This window comes from Physeter macrocephalus, chromosome 14 (genome assembly GCF_002837175.3).
Source record: "Physeter macrocephalus isolate SW-GA chromosome 14, ASM283717v5, whole genome shotgun sequence".
Lineage (NCBI taxonomy): Eukaryota > Metazoa > Chordata > Mammalia > Artiodactyla > Physeteridae > Physeter > Physeter macrocephalus.
The window spans coordinates 45,828,129-45,847,429 of record NC_041227.1 but is presented as its reverse complement, the minus strand read 5'-3'; the positions used below and the strand labels follow the sequence as shown (position 1 = coordinate 45,847,429).

General features: G+C 44.9%; 1 protein-coding gene across 3 annotated transcripts in view; it reads right to left on the bottom strand.

Moving 5' to 3' along the window:
* Nucleotides 1-4,906: 4,906 nt before the first annotated feature.
* The window catches only part of DZANK1 (double zinc ribbon and ankyrin repeat domains 1), a 75,546-nt gene continuing 61,151 nt past the window's right edge, over nt 4,907-19,301 (bottom strand). For 2 of the 3 annotated variants that reach the window (XM_028499190.2, XM_028499192.2), the window contains 6 exons: nt 18,771-18,845; nt 16,952-17,048; nt 16,134-16,234; nt 14,050-14,130; nt 13,397-13,524; nt 4,907-5,211 (listed from right to left, as the gene is read on the bottom strand). In XM_028499190.2, coding sequence (XP_028354991.1) covers nt 5,088-5,211; nt 13,397-13,524; nt 14,050-14,130; nt 16,134-16,234; nt 16,952-17,048; nt 18,771-18,845 — 606 coding nt within the window. In that variant the 3' untranslated portion in view covers nt 4,907-5,087. Of the gene's footprint in view, nt 5,212-5,622; nt 5,698-13,396; nt 13,525-14,049; nt 14,131-16,133; nt 16,235-16,951; nt 17,049-18,770; nt 18,846-19,301 lie in introns of all 3 variants that reach the window. The other variant, XM_007114752.4, reaches the window with a different exon arrangement.

Genomic DNA, 19,301 nt, shown 5'->3' with positions numbered 1-19,301 from the left:
TGCCGCGGAGCGGCTGGGCCCGTGAGCCATGGCCGCTGAGCCTGTGCGTCCGGAGCCTGTGCTCTGCAATGGGAGAGGCCACAACAGTGAGAGGCCCGCGTACCACAAAAAAAAACCAAAAATAAAACGTGGGTTTGATTTTAATTTTCTTCCAAACATGTAGTTCAATGTTTATATAATGTTTTATGTAACCTTGTAGGATTTCATCAAGAAAGTTTCTGGATTTGAAACTGTGTTCCTGCATCTTAACTATTAAGCTACCTGTTCCCTTTTTAAATGAGGTTTGATTCTGAAGGCGTGAAATTCAAGGGCAGTTTGTATGAGACAACACAGCCCCAGCGTGAGATGTCAGGCAGCTGGTGCTGGGAGGGCCTCTGGGGAGAGAGGGCGGGACCCTCCACCAGGAAGCGCAGAAAACCCAGGGAGCAATGTTTCCTGCACTCAGGGTATGAACGCTTCGCCCAAGAGCCCCGAGGGGATTGTGGTGGAACCTGCAGGTCCCTGGGGCCCTCCCTGCTCCCTGAGGTCTGGGGAAATGGCCTAGAACTGCACACCCTCCTCCCCAACTGTCGATTCCGGATCCCGTGGGGTGCGAGCCACAGTGTTGGGTGCCCTAACCCACCTTCCCAGGGTGGTGGCCACCGCATCCCTTCCATCTTCTGAATCTTGAACCTTGTGCAGTTTCTCTTGCAGCCAATCCTGAGCTCAACCTTAAAGGAAGAGAATTCTGGAAAGGTCGTCTGGCTACACGAAGCAGACACTGTGCAAACCACCCAGACACCAAACCAGATGCCTGTCCTCGGTGGGGCTCTCTGGACACTGGCTACCCTGGCAGCCGCTCCCTCCCCTTTGCAGGCCGCCAGGCCAGGAGTCTACCTGGGAAGCCAGGGTCGGCACCGCCCAACACCACTGGGGCTTGGGTCCCACTCTGCACCTGTTCCCCTGCAGACAGTCACCCACCCTGGGGAAATAAAGTGTAGGCAGTGATGCCAGCAGAGTCTATTACTTATTGTCGTGAGCTAATTATTCTAAATTAACAAATATCCTGTTTACAAATGTTAACAGAAACAATTTAGGGACTCCTACTGCAGAGTTAGCACCCAAAGATTGAAATGACGATCTGAAAAAGAGAAATGAATCAAAATTACACATTCCTGCAATTGGTTTATTCGAAGCTTACTTGTCAACCAAAGAACAAGCCATAACAACAGGAATACTGATGAGTTTAGCTTAATAAGGAAAAATTCTAATAAGTTCAATCTTCATGCACTAATTAATCTGGAACCACTTACTAGATATATTAAGCAAACAACATGCAGAACAGTACGTGGTTTCCCACCATTTGTCTTAGACAAGGGGACAGAATATATGTTACCTCTACTTATATTTTACGTGTACTCTGTATGAACACATACACATACTACGTACATTTGCTTATATAATCCTACATGACTTCTGGAAAGACACGACGGACACGGATGTCACTGGTGGCCTCTGTGGAGGGGACGTGGGTGGTTGTGGGGCAGGGACGCGAGGGAGACTTCACAACATTTTATACCTTTTGGCTTAGAACTGTGTGTAATTTTATCTACTGAGAAATAAAATTAAAGAGCAAATTCTAAGACAAGCAACAATACACCACTGAAAGCATACACTAAATTCATCACTCTCCAGGGCATTTCGGGAAATACTCATGGGGTGTTGGGGGCTTATACTGTCACATAACTTTTAAAAGCTTATGAGTGTTTTATTCCCATCTTTTGACTTACTTCACTCTGTATGAGAGACTCCAGGTCCATCCACCTCACTACAAATAACTCAATTTCGTTTCTTTTTATGGCTGAGTAATATTCCATTGTATCTATGTGCCACATCTTCTTTATCCATTCATCTGTTGATGGACACTTAGGTTGCTTCCATGTCCTGGCTATAGTAAATAGAGCTGCAATGAACATTTTGGTACATGACTCTTTTTGAATTATGGTTTTCTCAGGGTATATGCCCAGTAGTGGGATTGCTGGGTCATATGGTAGTTCTATTTGTAGTTTTTTAAGGAACCTCCATACTGTTCTCCATAGTGGCTGTATCAATTTACATTCCCACCAGCAGTGCAAGAGGGTTCCCTTTTCTCCACACCCTCTCCAGCATTTATTATTTCTAGAGTTTTTGATGATGGCCAATCTGACCGGTGTGAGATGATATCTCATTGTCGTTTTGATTTGCATTTCTCTAATGATTAATGATGATGAGCATTCTTTCATGTGTTTGTTGGCGATCTGTATATCTTCTTTGGAGAAATGTCTATTTAGTTCTTCTGCCCATTTTTGGATTGGGTTGTTTGTTTTTTTGTTATTGAGCTGCAAGAGTTGCTTATAAATTTTGGATATTAATCCTTTGTCAGTTGCTTCGTTTGCAAATATTTTCTCCCATTCTGAGGGTTGTCTTTTGGTCTTGTTTATGGTATCCTTTGCTGTGCAAAAGCTTTTAAGTTTCATTAGGTCCCATTTGTTTATTTTTGTTTTTATTTCCATTTCTCCAGGAGATGGGTGAAAAAGGATCTTGCTGTGATTTATGTCATAGAGTGTTCTGCCTATGTTTTCCTCTAAGAGTGTGATAGTGTCTGGCCTTACATTTAGGTCTTTAACCCATTTTGAGTTTATTCTTGTGTGTGGGGTTAGGGAGTGTTCTAATTTCCTACTTTTACATGTAGCTGTCCAGTTTTCCCAGAACCACTTATTGAAGAGGCTATCTTTTCTCCACTGTATATCCTTCCCTCCTTTATCAAAGATAAGGTGACCATATGTGTGTGGGTTTATCTCTGGGATTTCTATCCTGTTCCATTGATCTGTATTTCTGTTTTTGTGCCAGTACCATACTGTCTTGATTACTGTAGCCTTGTAGTATAATCTGAAGTCAGGGAGCCTGATTCCTCCAGCTCCATTTTTCGTTCTCAAGACTGCTTTGGCTATTCGGGGTCTTTTGTGTTTCCATACAAATTGTGAAATTTTTTTTCCTAGTTCTGTAAAAAATGCCAGTGGTAGTTTGATAGGGATTGCATTGAATCTGTAGATTGCTTTGGGTAGTAGAGTCATTTTCACAATGTTGATTCTTCCAATCCAAGAACATGGTATATCTCTCCATCGATGTGTATCATCTTTAATTTCTTTCATCAGTGTCTTATAATTTTCTGCATACAGGTCTTTTGTCTCCTTAAGTAGGTTTATTCCTAGATATTTTATTCTTTTTGTTGCAATGGTAAATGGGAGTGTTTTCTTAATTTCACTCTCAGATTTTTCATCATTAGTGTATAAGAATGCCAGAGATTTCTGTGCATTAATTTTGTATCCTGCTACTTTACCAAATTCATTGATTAGCTCTAGTAGTTTCCTGGTAGCCTCCTTAGGATTCTCTATGTATAGTATCATGTCATCTGCAAACAGTGACAGCTTTACTTCTTCTTTTCCTATTTGGATTCCTTTTATTTCTTTTTCTTCTCTGATTGCTGTGGCTAGAACTTCCAAAACTATGTTGAATAAGAGTGGTGAGAGTGGGCAACCTTGTCTTGTTCCTGATCTTAGTGGAAATATACTGATGAGTTTAATAGCTTAATAAGGAAAAATTCTAATAGTTCAATCTTCATGCACTAACTAATTTGGAACCACTTACTAGATATATTAAGCAAACAACATGCAGAACAGTACGTGGTTTCCCACCATTTGTCTTAGACAAGGGGACAGAATATATATGTTACCTCTACTTATATTTTACGTGTACTCTGTATGAACACATACACATACTACGTACATTTGCTTATATAATCCTACACGACTTCTGGAAAGACACCACGGACACGGATGTCACTGGTGGCCTCTGTGGAGGGGACATGGGTGGTTGTGGGGCAGGGACACGAGGGAGACTTCACAACATTTTATACCTTTTGGCTTAGAACTGTGTGTAATTTTATCTACTGAGAAATAAAATTAAAGAGCAAATTCTAAGACAAGCAACAATACACCACTGAAAGCATACACTAAATTCATCACTCTCCAGGGCATTTCGGGAAATACTCATGGGGTGTTGGGGGCTTATACTGTCACATAACTTTTAAAAGCTTATGAGTGTTTTATTCCCATCTTTTGACTTACTTCACTCTGTATGAGAGACTCCAGGTCCATCCACCTCACTACAAATAACTCAATTTCGTTTCTTTTTATGGCTGAGTAATATTCCATTGTATCTATGTGCCACATCTTCTTTATCCATTCATCTGTTGATGGACACTTAGGTTGCTTCCATGTCCTGGCTATAGTAAATAGAGCTGCAATGAACATTTTGGTACATGACTCTTTTTGAATTATGGTTTTCTCAGGGTATATGCCCAGTAGTGGGATTGCTGGGTCATATGGTAGTTCTATTTGTAGTTTTTTAAGGAACCTCCATACTGTTCTCCATAGTGGCTGTATCAATTTACATTCCCACCAGCAGTGCAAGAGGGTTCCCTTTTCTCCACACCCTCTCCAGCATTTATTATTTCTAGAGTTTTTGATGATGGCCAATCTGACCGGTGTGAGATGATATCTCATTGTCGTTTTGATTTGCATTTCTCTAATGATTAATGATGATGAGCATTCTTTCATGTGTTTGTTGGCGATCTGTATATCTTCTTTGGAGAAATGTCTATTTAGTTCTTCTGCCCATTTTTGGATTGGGTTGTTTGTTTTTTTGTTATTGAGCTGCAAGAGTTGCTTATAAATTTTGGATATTAATCCTTTGTCAGTTGCTTCGTTTGCAAATATTTTCTCCCATTCTGAGGGTTGTCTTTTGGTCTTGTTTATGGTATCCTTTGCTGTGCAAAAGCTTTTAAGTTTCATTAGGTCCCATTTGTTATTCACTTTGTTGTAAAGCAGAAACTAACACACCATTGTAAAGCAGTTATACTCCAATAAAGATGTTAAAAAAAAAAAAAAGCTTATGAGTGCCTCTGGAGCTCAGTTTTCAAACCTCAAATACGCATTTCAGAAGGAAGAGAACAAAGCACCGCCAGAGCTGGATGGTTTCTTTAAAGGAAGCCTGCGGGGCCCTCAGGGCTAATGGTCATCCAGGCTGAGCTTAGCAGCAAAGAGTGAGATGACGGGGTCATCCCCAGTTTCCAGGGCCAGGTCATACGCTGTCTGGTCTCTTGCGTTCTTCTTCTGAACGCTTGCGTTGCATCTGCGAAGGAAATGGGGGTGAGCGGACGGACTCAGTTCTCCGAAACTTCCCTGCCTTGGAGGCCAGTCTGGGAGCTCCTGGCCCCCCGTCCCAAACTTCCCCCAAGACGCCACCGTGACCAGCCCTCAAGGGCGGCTCTACCCTGAGACCTGAGGGGAGCTGTGATCTCACACGTCCAGTGCCAATCCCGGCTGTGGGTTCCCATTGCATCAACGACCCACAACCAAGTGGGTTTAAGGGGGCAACGTTTTCATTGTGCTTTTAAAAGCCCTTACTGCCCTGGGAGCCATGGGGGGATGGTGGCCCCATTACTGGGTCAGCTGTTCAGGAACCAGGACCCTCTGAAATCCTCACAGGCCAACAGGGGGATCACTGTGGCCATCAGTATCCCTCGGAGGCCAAGGAACATACCCCAGTAAGGCAGCAATGCACTCCCTTCCTGCCAGGCCAAGCAGAGCTGCTTCATGAAGAGCTGTATTTTGGAGCCTGTTTGGATGGGAAAAAATCCCTGGCTAAATCCTTGGTTCACCTCCTCGAGAAACTGGAGAAGGAACAGGTGACCAAAGGGGCCTTGGTTTCACCCATGACCTATTTAACTAACCCAGGAAAATCTCTTGACTCTGCCCTCTCTGATCCTTTCCTTGGAGGATTTGGAGGGTAAGCTTTGATATCAGATAGAAAGTGAAAATCTATACGCATATTCATTTTTTTAAGTGAGAAACCCCACAAGGATATGGTTTGTAGTCAATTTAGCAAATGCTAATAAATACTATGTTAGTATATTTCCTGCAAGAGTTCATGGAATGCGTTGGACACGGTCTCACCCTTGGCTTGACCCTTTGGGCACTGTCTGTATGACAATAACCTTTCAGGGCTGTGGCTCCTATTCTTGTGTAGGGACAATGACCTTGGCTTCAGTGAGTTTGGCTCATGTGATATGAAAATAAACACCAATCTTAGAACCCAGAGGGCAGGCCCGAGAGGTCAGACAGCATATTTCGCGATCTGCCAGGCTGTCTCTACCTTGCCTGGTCAGCTTTGGCCCAGTGAGTGAGCAGTGGATGCTACAGTGGAGGATGGGGTGCTACCTGCATTCTAGAGTTCATAAAAGGGTCCTGCCCAGAGGTGGCAGGAGTGATGGAAGGTGGGAGTCGTGGCTGAAGACAGAGATGAGATGAGCAACTGGAGGTCTGCATTCTCCTGGCCCTGATCTTTCCCTTGACACCCTCACCCTGTCCCCTGCACCTGCAGATGTACCTGCAGCCATATTTATCCCAATAGAGAAAAAGGATGGTGGCCTCTTTTCTGAAGGAGATAAACGGAGCCTCTGGCAACTTCCATGCCCAGAGGGAAGCCTTCCACTTGTCCCAGCCTGAGAGCAGCTTCATACACCCACAACCCACCCCACCCTCACCCCAGCTGATAAGCTCCTGTCATACACACAGAATTCCCACTGATCTAGCCCATTCCGCATTCTCAAACATGGACGGATGACAAAGGATCACACACATCTGAGAAAAATCTGCAGCATCAAAGAAAAATCAAACACAAATGTAAGAAATCAAAAATGACTGAAGACAATATCAGACAAAAACAGAAGGCTATGAAGAAGAAACAATCAGAACAAAAAGGAGCTCTTAGAAAGTAAAAATATGACTGTTGAAAGAAAGTATTCAGCAGGAGAGTCAAGAAAATCTCTTAAAACAGAGAGAAAAAGGGAAATGAAAAATATGGGGGAAAAAATTAAAAAGACAGACAGAGGGCATCAATTCAAGTGGTCCACCACCTAACTAATAGGAATTCTAGAAAGACAGAATCGAAAAAAATGGAGGGGAGAAAATACCAAAGAGATAAAATTTCCCTGAGCTGAAGAAACACATGACTTTTCATACTGAAAGGGCCAAGTGGATGAATGAACAACAGCACATCAAAAAAAATACCCCTATGAAATTTCAGAACATCAGGGATAAATGCTTCCAGAAGGAACAAACAGGTCAGAAATGAATAAGAATTTGCTGTAGCATTTTCATGAGCTATGCTGGGTGCTAGAAATCATGAGAGCAAGGCTTGATTATTTTGAACACAGAAATTAATATCAAGGTATTAGTAGTCAAGAGTGAAGAGAAAAGAAAGTCATTTTTGATATTCAAGGACTCAAAAGTTTTTTTCTACATACCCTTTCTGAAGAAGTTACCTAAGGCCACACTCTAGCCTGACAAGGGTCAAAACCAAGAAAGAGAAAAATGTGAACAATAACTATAGGTGGATTCCAGTGAAAAGAAATCCCACGATGACCACTGTGCAGCAGGGCCAGAGGGCTGTCAGGCAAAATCCGAATAGGAAGTATACTCCAAGAGGAAAGTCTCTAAGAAAAAAAGCACTGAAAAAGTAAGAAACCAGATAAGATTATGGATGTGGTGAAGGCATGTTCTTTTTCAAACCAGAAAAAAACAAAGGCAATCAGAAAGTCCAGGAAAATCAAAGTCACACACAAAAACACACAAGTTGTTCATGGTTTATGAAAGAAAATGAAATGTGACGTGATTTTGAAAAATTTATGGTGTGTAAGGAGAATCTACTTGACATTTCTGGTAAGAAAATTTTACTTTGAGTGGCTTAAGTGTTGTTTTCTTGAACCTACAAACAAGAAAATGTAATCAGAGTATACCAACGAACAATATTTATGTAGCTATTATAATGCAATTGCTCTTCGTGCTTTTCAACTATTGCAATCAACCTATGGATGAAGAATGGATGTCTTCATTATGTTAACACAAGTAAATATAGCTGTGATTAGTGTTGTAAAAAGTAAGCATATACTAATAGAAGTTGTGAGATGGAAGGGGAAGGAAAGGTAGAGGTAAAGGTAGAGAGCACTAATATACACTTATATGCACTTACATCCAGGTGAATCAAGAGACACCACTGACATCATTGAAAGATGATGATTGAAATACAGGAGTTTAGGCATATCATTTATATTTTAACAGTAATTAATAAAGAACAAAAACCGGAACAGAATGATCAAAACATGACGGTCCGGTTAGCAAGCAAAGTCATCACCTATGACAGCAAGAATCAGCAGATACCGTCTAAGCATGCTAAATCAGGAGTGATTGGTTTAAGTGTATTGTTTAGTGACAGAGATATAGGTGACTCTCGGGAGAACTTTAAGACATTTACATGTAGTTGTCCTTTGAGACAAGGACTGGGGGTGAAGAGGTGAGGGCAGCAGAGGACTGCCATGCCCTTCCACAGGATTTGATTTTTCAATCATGTCCACGTCTTACTTCGATACAATTAAAAAGTGATTTGGTGCGTATGAATAGTTTAAATAAACATACACAATTTAAGAAATCTTTCTGCCAGACTAGTCATAAATAAGGCAACGTCAGTATGACTAGGCCAGAAATGAATGATGAAATTGGTGACTAAACCTCCCCATACTGCTCTGTACCTAAATCAAGTCTGTCCCAGACTAATTCTGGGAGTCTCTGATCCTGGGGGGTGGGGGTGGGGGCCTTTCCTGACCACACTGCGCTCGATTCTCTTACCTGGCTTTATTTTCTTTGTAGCACTTATCATGCTCTGAAATTACTCATACATTTGCTTACTTGTTTACTATCTGTCTCCTCCACTAAACTGTAAGCTCCATGAGGGAAGGGAAGTGATGTCTTCATCACTGCTGTATCTCCATCACCTAGAATGCTGACCAGCACACAGTAGGTGCTCAGAAACCACTAGTAAAATGAATACATCAATGAAAAGAATGAATAGACAAACAAATTAAGGGAAAGAGTATTGCCTCCAAGATTGAAACCCATATGAATTGCAGGAAAACATAACTATGAACTCTGCATCCACCTGTGGGAGGGTAATCCTCTGCCTGATTTGGGCTCCAGAATCAGAACTGACCAGGTAATGAGAAGGCTTTCCATTTTCCAAAGTAAATGAGAAACTTAGCACTTTCACCAGTTTTGTGTTGCAGCAGAACTCTAAGTGTCCAACCACCATAATGGTCTTAGACCTTATCTAAGTTTAGATCTTATCATTCATGTAATTTCAGCTAACTTATTTGGCCAAGGCTCCTGGTGCCAACTAAATCTGAGTGGTATGATTGATTAGTTTCTCCTCATATTTCTCCAGAGGCAGTAAGTGAAAGAGGCAAGGCCATGTGCCTTATGACAGAATTTCCATGACTTTCCAAAGATCTGCCTTTGGTTTGATACAAACAGTTACTGCAAGCAACTAAGATTTGGGGATCACCCTTCATATTGTTGTTGGTGGTGGTGACATTATTGTTATTAGTTTGATCAGATCAACATAACTGAGCGGTCAGGCACGGGGGAGAGTCCCGTGTCCAACAGCACTGTGAGGTCACTCCTTACCACGGACCATGCTGGGCTGATTCTTAACATCTCAGTGTTTGTAAGAACAGCCTCTGGACCCTCACTACTCAAACTGTGGCATCTGGACCATTGGCATCTCCTGAGAGCTTGCTAGAGATGCTGGATCTCAGGCCTGGCTCCACCCAGACCTACCAAATGTGCATTTTCACAAGATCCTTGGCTGATTTACATACACATTAAAGTATGAGAAGCATTTATCAAGTTCATCTTCTTAGAGTTTGGTGCATTAAAAAAATACACATGCCCTTTCCTTAATGTGAAAACTTGGACTTGGGAAGACTTGGTGACATCTGTTAACAGAAATAGAACTTAGAACTTAAATCCAGTTGTAACACCTTTCACCCAGGGCTTCTGTTATTTAAGCCCCACATGGTTCTTCTCCCAGAGCCAACTCACCCCCACCCCCATATCCTATGTCAATCATCGTGCAGTTGATACTTTCCACTCAAATCCTGATAATCCTCTTTTTTCATAATCACAGCTTCACGACTGCCACCATTAAAGTCCAATCATTAGGCTCCGGGCACTACAAACGATCTCATTTCATCCTCCATTAACTCTATGACCCGAGTTCGATTATCCCCATTTTACAGATGAGAAGACCTAGCAAGAGTAATATGTTCATTTTCTCCACATTTTGCTCTCTCCTGCCTCCAAACTGTCCCCTGTCACCACAGAAGACTCTACTTTCCCCTCCTTTAGCACAATTCCCAGTGGTCACATTCAAAGTGTACATTTCTCACGAGGTCTTTCAGATGACCTCTCCTGGGCTCTAAGTCAGTTGAATTATTTGTTCATCTACTCAGCACATGTGTGAGTGCCAGCCTGGTGCCCCCAGATGTGCCAGGGCCACCTGGTCACCTGTGACACAGTGCTTGTTCCTCTCTCGGGGAGCTCAGAGGATCCGGCTGTAAATTCAGGGTGGAGGGGTACACAGTGTGCTATGGGGGTCTGACCACGGAGGTCTCAGTCACACCAGACACCAATCTCCTCCTCATCTTTCATCTTTCCTGCCTCCCCAGTGGCATAAGTAAGGCTTCGCTGTCACTTCACCCCCTCAAGTTCCTGGGGCTTCATCACGCATTTACCATTTGAACTCAGATATATTCACAGGGTTGCGGCATCTCCTAGGTGGACTCAAGACCTTCTGTCTTCACAACTCTCCCCAGGCTGAGGGCAGAGTGCGTGTTCTATTTACTCAATAATGGGGCTGGGTGCGGGGATCTCTGATGGCTAGATTTTCTGGGTTGGTGGGTTCCTGCGTAACCACAGTTTGGTTTTGGAAGATGATGAATCATGACTCTGCCAACTCTTAGCTGTTTACCTAGCTCCCCAAACAAGTTAACTGCAACACGGCGAGAGCACGAGACGGAGCGCATCCTGCCATCAGAACTCCATGCTGTGAATCTCCTCCTCCGAGGAGCTTGTCATTGTCACGGCAGACCTTCCAGAATGCGGTTGGCACAGCAAGTACACCGTGGTGCTCTGTGAATTTGTATCATAAAGACACTTTTCTACTAATGCACAAGCAACTCAAACTGTTTACTCCAATCTAAGTATCATGGTGAATTAAGGTACACTCTCTCTTTGTAAATCCTGAATTACCTAATAGAATGAATCTCCACAGGTGAACCTCTAAGTAAACTGATGGTTGCATTTTCCTCACTTGCCTGCTAGGGCAGAGCTCAGAGGCTCGATATTTGAAACTGCCAGTGAAGAAGGGCAGCTACTGTCCAAAAGCAAACAGCATCTCTCTGTGTCCCTCTCCTCGCAAGACTTTTTGAATCCGTGTTTCTGAAGTCTGCTGGTAAGAGGTGTCAGCTTTGGTGGAAGATGTGTATTTCTCCTCAGCCATCCCCTTTCTGCTGAGTATGAGTTTATTCTGGTAAGAAAGACACAAACATGGGAACCAGAAACCCTAGGGAGGGGCTTTTTGCTACCGGCCAAGCTGCTGGACAGAAGTTACCTGTATGGAGACCACCTGGGCTGCCTCTCGCCATTAGCTAAACAGGCTCAGGGTGAGAAGAGAATGTTAATCCTTGTTTGCAAAGGACAAGCCACGGAGCCTCTTTTACAGGAAAGTCAGATCGTCAGATGGCTTGTGCCTGAAGAGCTGTAGATAGTGGAGCCTTGAGGTCACGTTCCTGGGTCTACAGAGGTCCAGCTGTGGGGCAGAGGCCGGGTGGACCCAGGCCCAAACACTGTGAACTAACAAATATAAGCCACACTCAGCAGAATTGGCTCTCAGTGGAAAAATCTGCTTCTTGAACCGGCCCCTCCCTGACCCCACGTGAGCTATATTCGGCTAACAGTAACCATGACAACGCAGGGGGAGTGACAAAGGGCTATTACACACCATTCAGCTAGACCATATAACCACGGCGTTAGACTTAGTAGAAATGCAAGGAGATCACATGTGGATAGATGTCAGTTTACAGAATGGTAATGAAGCAACAATGGAAACTGAAGAACACCAAAGAGAGACAGGTCACCTGTTCCACGTCCAGAGTTAGGTTCATCCGCCGGACTCTTCATAAAGCCAGGACTCATCACACTTAAGCAACAATTCAAAATGTGCTCAAGCGATTTTTTTTATCAACCACAAACATTATATGTAAATGCTATTAAAAAATCCTTACCTGAATTATGCAAATATAAAGTATACCTTCACACAAAACAAGGTGTCATTATTTCTATTAATAATGATAAGTGTAGGAATGTAAGTGACGAAGCTGACAAGGTATGACGCCTGTGAACCCCAAGAGAACTTGAGAAAGTAAATTCCAGCCATCGAGTGTGTACACCCACAGGCCAAACACTCTGCTATAAAATTAAACTACTGATAAAAAGGGGGTCGTGTCTACTGACACAGGAGTCCTATTGGGCAGAAACTTTAAAAACCGCACATAGAAAAATTAAGAGAGAGGTATTTTGAATAAAAACACTAGAGGAAATTTTGAAACAGAGGAGAATAGAAGCAAAGCTATTTAACTTTTGTCCCCTGTGCTCCTTGCCATCCTCGGCAGCATGATTTACAGACGGGGGCCCCCAGCTCCCTCAGTAACAGTGCGGGCAGCAGGGTGGTTGACCTGCGATTCCCCCAGATGACTTCCAGTTCAACAGCTTGGTCAGCGGGATGTAAGCAGTTAACGGCGAGGACCTGGACTCAAAACACTGTCCACCCCAGGTCCCCAAAGTAATTTGCAAGAGAACAGTGGACTCACAAGGCCGGGTGGGGTCAAGGGTGGGAAAGGAACAAAACCAACCCACGTGACTGGGGATCTCGTCATCCTGCTTCCCAGCTGTGGAAACTGAGGCAGCAGGAGACGACATGGTGAACCCACATGCACCGCCTCCCCCCGGGGCTGTTCGCATCCACGGACGACCGACCGGATAAGGTTTTCTTTCTGCAGTAACTTCACGGGTACATTTCCCATCACGATGAAAATCATGATGAAAACACTGCTTAACACCCAACAGCTAAGGATTTGCGGGCCCACAGGTATAAATAAATTCATGAGTTAACAAAATGGATCATCATTTATCAAAGCTACTAAAAGTTAGACAATCCAGTAGTCCGTTTAAAAACCTTTGTTTTACCCAGATTTGGAAAACAGAAGCAGTTAAGTCTCTCATTAAGGCCAAAATGGGTTGAAATGGTTCCTAAGTGGTTCAAGTTGAACAGGGCCTGCAAACTGACTGCTCGGAGGGGCCCCACCAAGTACCAGCTGGCTGCGACCTCACCCACAACTCTCCCTTCCTCGTGTTTCACTTACGGGCCGCACTGCTGGTCCATGTCCGCTCCCCTCTGCACGAGAACCGGGATCGCTTCATGGTGCTTGTTCGTGACCGCCAGGCTCAGAACGGGCTGGTCTTTGTTGTCACTGCAGTTGGGATCTGCTCCCTGTAGCGTGTAGAAAAGGACAAACTTGCACAAAGCCTAAGTTCAATGGCACCCACTGGCCATCCTAGTAAGTATAACAAACCCTTGATGGAACTAAACTGCTTTAACTGAAAAGCAGCAGGAACCCCAAGACTCAACCTATAAAGACAGAGCTGCCAAGTCATGTGGGTGATAAAACTTGTGTTTCTGTTCCCCCAGCAGGAGGCCAGGCACCTGGATGGACAACCTTGCTTCTTTAGGAAACGTGATGGTCACACAGGGTCACAGACCAGGGATTCTGTCCACCTTCCTGCACTTTATCTGGGCTCCTGTGCACTTTTCTACCTATTTTCTTTGCTATAAAAATTAGCAACAGGTAACAATTAATGTAAAGTTTTTGACTAGACGTTTAGCCCACTTCCAGACGGTTTTAAATTAAGAGGCACTGTGATTATCACAATATCGAACAAAACTTCCATCTGAAAGAGACGGGGTGGCAGGCCTGGCTGAGAGCCTCAGGGAGGCGTGTTCTTGGGCTGCACTTACTTCATCACATAGCTGTTCCATCACAGACACTCTTCCTTCCCCTGCTGGTCCGACTTCCTTCAGCAGAAGCCTGTTTTCAGGCTGCAGGATCACAGAAGGTGGTTGTTTCCACGGCCGCAAAATCTTTTTACTGTCACACCCCACTTGTCCAGGCTCAACCCTCAGGGCAAATGTTTCCTCTCCTGGGTAAGTTCTGAGTCCCAGGGACACGTGAGTGTGAGCACGATGTGTGTGTGTGATGTGTGTGTGTGTGGGGGGGGTGCATGTATGTGTGTGATGTGTGTGTGGGGTGTGTGTGTGCATGTATGTGTGTGTGCGTGTGTGTGTGTGATGTGTGTGTGTGGGTGTGTGTGCGACGTGTGTGTGATGTGTGTGTGTGGGGTGTGCGTGTATGTGTGATGTGTGTGTGGAGTGTGCATGCATGTATGTGTGTGGGGGGTGTGCATGTATGTGTGTGTGCGTGTGTGTGTGATGTGTGTGGGGTGTGTGTGCGACGTGTGTGTGATGTGTGTGTGGGGGTGTGCGTGTATGTGAGTATGTGTGTGGGGGGGGCTGTGCGTGTATGTGCGTGTGTGTGTGTGTGATGTGTGTGTGGGGGTGTGTGCGTGTATGTGTGTGGGGGGTGTGTGTGTGCGTGTATGTGCGTGTGTGTGCGTGTGTGTGTGTGTGTGTGTGTGGTCTTCAATGGCCAGCAGCACAGATAAACACATCTAATGTAAATCTAGCCAGTCTCTGAGGCCTTGCCTGGGGGAAGGACACCACACTGACATTTTTTCGTGTTATTAAGGACAGGGATGCAATGAGAAACCTCATAAAACCCCAGAAACCACACACTAGTTTTATTATGAATATTTCGAGGAAAAGCAACCAGGTGAATCCTAAAGTTTATGCTGCATGATTTATAAGGTGTTCGAAATCAGCCTGAGTGTGACCACCTGCCTGTGGAGAACCCCCACCCCCCGCACCTGACCAGGCTGGGTACCCGTGTGCGTGCCGGGAGGCCCCGGGGCCCCGCGTGACTGAAGTGGTGGGGCTGGAGGGGGGAACTGACCCTGTGTCCACCTCCAGCTCACTGCCACAGCCAAAGAAGGCCGACCGGAGGGCAAGGTGGTGGGTGAGCAAGGTCACCCCCTGTCTCCCCAAAGCTCCCGTTAAAACTATTCATGGTCCATAATTGTGAAAAACAAAACTCTAACAGCTGAGGGAAACCGGGAAAGGGTACCATGCATGGATCAGAAATGGCGAAGAATCCCAAAGATTGAAAGCAGATGGAATCAGACTGACAGGGAAATCAAAGCCAAGAGGAAAACCAGCTGCAGACCCCAGACATGTGAGCATGTTCTCTCCAGGGAGCCCAGCAGGAGGGCGGGCGTTGGGTGTGGCTGAATCCACAGCGTGTTATTAAAGGGCTTTACCATGAATCATGGGGATGGCCGGCATCCTCCCCGCTCTCCCCCCGCCCGAGTAGAAGGGCGGGAAGCTTTTGCTCCCTGCTTAAACTCTGATACTATTTTCCATACAGTTCACAATTTGCCTAACAGAGGCTTCTCCTGGGAGCATTGGGCCAGAGAGGGGCGAAGGGCAGAGCCCAGACATGGGACGGGTTTGGAGAGCCAGGAAGGAGTGGAAACCACCACGGCACTCCCACTACCACGCTCACCAGCAGAGGAAAGGCCTTCCCACGCTGACAACTTAGAGGACCCTCCACCCACAGAGACCGCAGGCCCACAGACCCAGCTGGGCACCCGTGCTAATCAAACTAGCCCTTCGTTTATCAACATGACCTAACAACCAAGGATCATCACCTGTTCGAGACAAACCAAAAGCAAGAAAGAGAAAGATGAGCAGATAGAACTGACCCCAGAGGAAACAGGTGATTCAGGAGACTGAGGAGAACTTTAAAATAATTCCAGTGAATAATCTTGAGAGATTTTAAAGGTTTTGCCTCCATAAAATAAAAACACACTGCTATAAAAAAGGGAACAGAAAATGAAAAAGTATTCTTCCATTTAAACAATCTCAAAATAAAACATTAGATGCACAGGCTGAAGAAGACAGCTCTAAGGATCAAGGAGAACACATACCGTAAGCTGCTGTTTCTTCTCTTGAAATGTTTTGGTCTTGAAATTCTTGGTCCTTGTGACTTTCTCTGTGGTGTCTGGGGTGCTCTGGCTGTAGTCACTCACTGGAATGACAGGAGTCGAGGACCAAAGTGAAGCCCCCCGCCACTCCCATCATGTAAAGAGCCACTGTCCTGCCATGCCCCCCTCAAGAGGTCGGAAGGAGGAAAAGGCTTTTATAGAAATTTCTATTTGATGAAACCTGGCCTGAAGGACTCCTGGGGCTGTCCTTCTTGGTCCAGAACCACATGGGAGGAGGGAGGGGAATAAAAGGGGCTACAGTTCTCAGGCCCCAAAGAGCATCCCCTGCGCCAATTTATCTCCCCAGTTCCTGTGAAAGACTGCAAAGGTCTCATGCCTGACTTTGGGGTGGCCAGAGGAATAACATGGGTGGAACGTGAAAGTAAGAGGCCTGGCTGGGCTGGCAAATTTTAAGCAGTTCTCTCCATCCTTGCCAAGTCACTGTGTTGTTTTTGGTCAACGGTTCTTTAGGTTTTTCTTTTTTAATTATTATTTTTTCTTCTAGGTTTACTGAGATGTAACTGACATACAGCACTGGATGAGTTTCAGGGGCACAGCAGAATGATTTGACTTACATACACCATGAAATGATGACCCACAAGAAGTTTAGTGAACATCATCATCTCATATAGAAACAAAATGAAAGGAATAGAAAAAAAAATTTTTCCTCGTGATGAGAACGTGTAGGATTTACTTTCCTGTAACAACATCCATATATAACTGGTCAACCGTTTTAAAGTCCCCGTAAGGGGACAACTCACCCAGGTTGGACCCGCTGCCGAACAGCCCGTTCCCTCCCTCGGTGATACTGCTCAGAAAGTGGTCGCTGAAATTCACCGCCTTGTTCATGTAAAGGTTCTGGCCAATGAAAAAATACCAGCACCATGAAAGATGAGGCCGCGGCGTCCCAGCAGAATGATCTCCCTGCTCACCTGCTCCTCTTTCTGTTAACGACAGCCCTGTCTACCCAGACAGTCAAGGCTGCAGCGTGACCATGCTTCCAGACACCTCCCTCACCTCACCGTGATGTTTTGTCCATTCTGCCTCTTATGCAACTCCTCATTCTGGCCCCTCTTCTCACATCGAGATCATTGCAACAGCCTCCAAACAGGTTCCTGCCAGCCCACCTTCCCTGTGGCTGCCCCAGCCCCTTTATACAATGAATGTATACATAACTGTGTTCCTCTGTGCTTACAACCCTTCCGTGTCTTGGGATTAGGGTGGCCCGATGGGGAGGCTCAGGCTGCAGAGTCTGTATCCTGGTTTGGTCACTTAGTAGCTTAGGGGCCTTGGAAGAAGCAAGTTGCTTAACTTCTCTGAGCCTCAGTTTCCTCACCCGTAAAGCGGAAATATTATGACCAGCCTCAAAGAGATGTTGTCAAAGCAAAATGAGGTTACATGGATGTCTATAAAATGAGGATGGGTGATACACAGGCCAGACCCAGGATTCTGCATCCACCTGGACCGGTTCCACAGCGTGGCACCCTGCTCCTGCCATCAGGAGCCACCTGCTACTTCCTGAGCATAGAACACGCAGGCTAAGAAAAAACACACACAGAACCTGGGACACATCCCTGACTTCTACGTGATGGATGGCATATTGCAGATGCTCTTGTGTCTGTCCAGTTCCCCTTAACCAGTCAGGTACCATCCCAGCTGCCACGTTGGCTGCTCACAGCTCACAGCTGACCCCCGCCTCCAGCTGCCCTCAGTAGGTGGGTGCTGACCTGCCCTAGCGGTTATACCCCTCCCCACAAGCCTCAAGTGGGGACAACTGTGTGGTGTGACTCGCCGTGTTGTGTCCCTCAGTCCCATTCTCCTGAAGCACCTCCTCACCCAAGCTCTGCTGCAGCCGCACAGCCGCACAACCGAAAACATAGCATTTAGTGCTTTCCTTGGTTACAAAGCACATTCACGTGTATCTTCCCACTGGACACTCCCAGCCTCCCTGTGGGTCAGGCAGGGCCCAGGTATCTGTCCCGGTTTTAGAGACATCGTTAGCACCCTGCTAGGTCATGGCCAGGCCCGAGTTCCCTTCCTTTTCCTTGCCTTCTTTACTCTCTTCTCAATCCATTAATTATCCTTTTGTATGTTGTCACTTCTTTCCAATGAAACTAAAGCTGCCTGTATCAGTTAATGTGTGTCACACACTTATGGGCTCCATGGCAATGTTCCAGTTACCAAATGAGAGGGAAGATCAAGGGAGACATGGCCACAAAGTATGGCTTATTTTTATAGGCAAAGAGGTCAAAGTACATATCAGCAAACATTTCTGTCAGTCTTTCGCCTATACTCAGACTTCAGTGGGTATAAATAAACCTGAGAACTACAGGACCAATAGGGTGGGTGATAATTTCTTCCTGTTCTTATGACATCTTTATGTGCCTGAAAGCTGGCTTCTCTGAGGTTTAGCTCAGTTATTTATCTAATTCTATGAAATTGCTGGCCTCCAGTTAAGTTTCATAATATTCTAAACTCTTCCTTTCTATGGATTATGCAGAAGCATTTCAATAAATCATAAGCTACCATTTACTAGGTCAGTCAATTTTGAAATGAATAACTTCTGGCAGTTTTACTCACCTTGTTTGAGACTTGAATATAATTCAGCCTGATGCTAACTTCATAGCCATCCTCATGGACGGTAGCAGAGATGAGCTTGTAAAAAAGTATTAGAATTCACAACCATGAGTGTGGGACTCAAAGCCCGGAGTCACAGCCAAGAAATTCTGAGATGCTAAGCTGTACATTTAATCAAACATTTAATTACCACAAAGGAAGGCAGGAAAAGAGAAACAAAAACTAGATGAGATAGGACACAAATGGCAAAATAGCAGACACAAATCCAGCCTTCTCTATAATTCCATTAATTATAAATGAACTAAATACTCCAATCAAAGAGCAGAGACTGCCAGATTGGTTACGAAAGCAAGACCCAAATTGATACTCTCTATAAGAGACACACTTTAATGAAGCCACATGGCTGCAAGTCATCACCTGGCAAAAGGTGACCTGGGGGGGCCAGGCCTTGGCAATCAAGGGCCAAGTATTCAGGTGAGCAGGTGTCTCTGTAAGTAGCAGGAGGAATTTAGATCAATGGGGCTCAGCAAATGC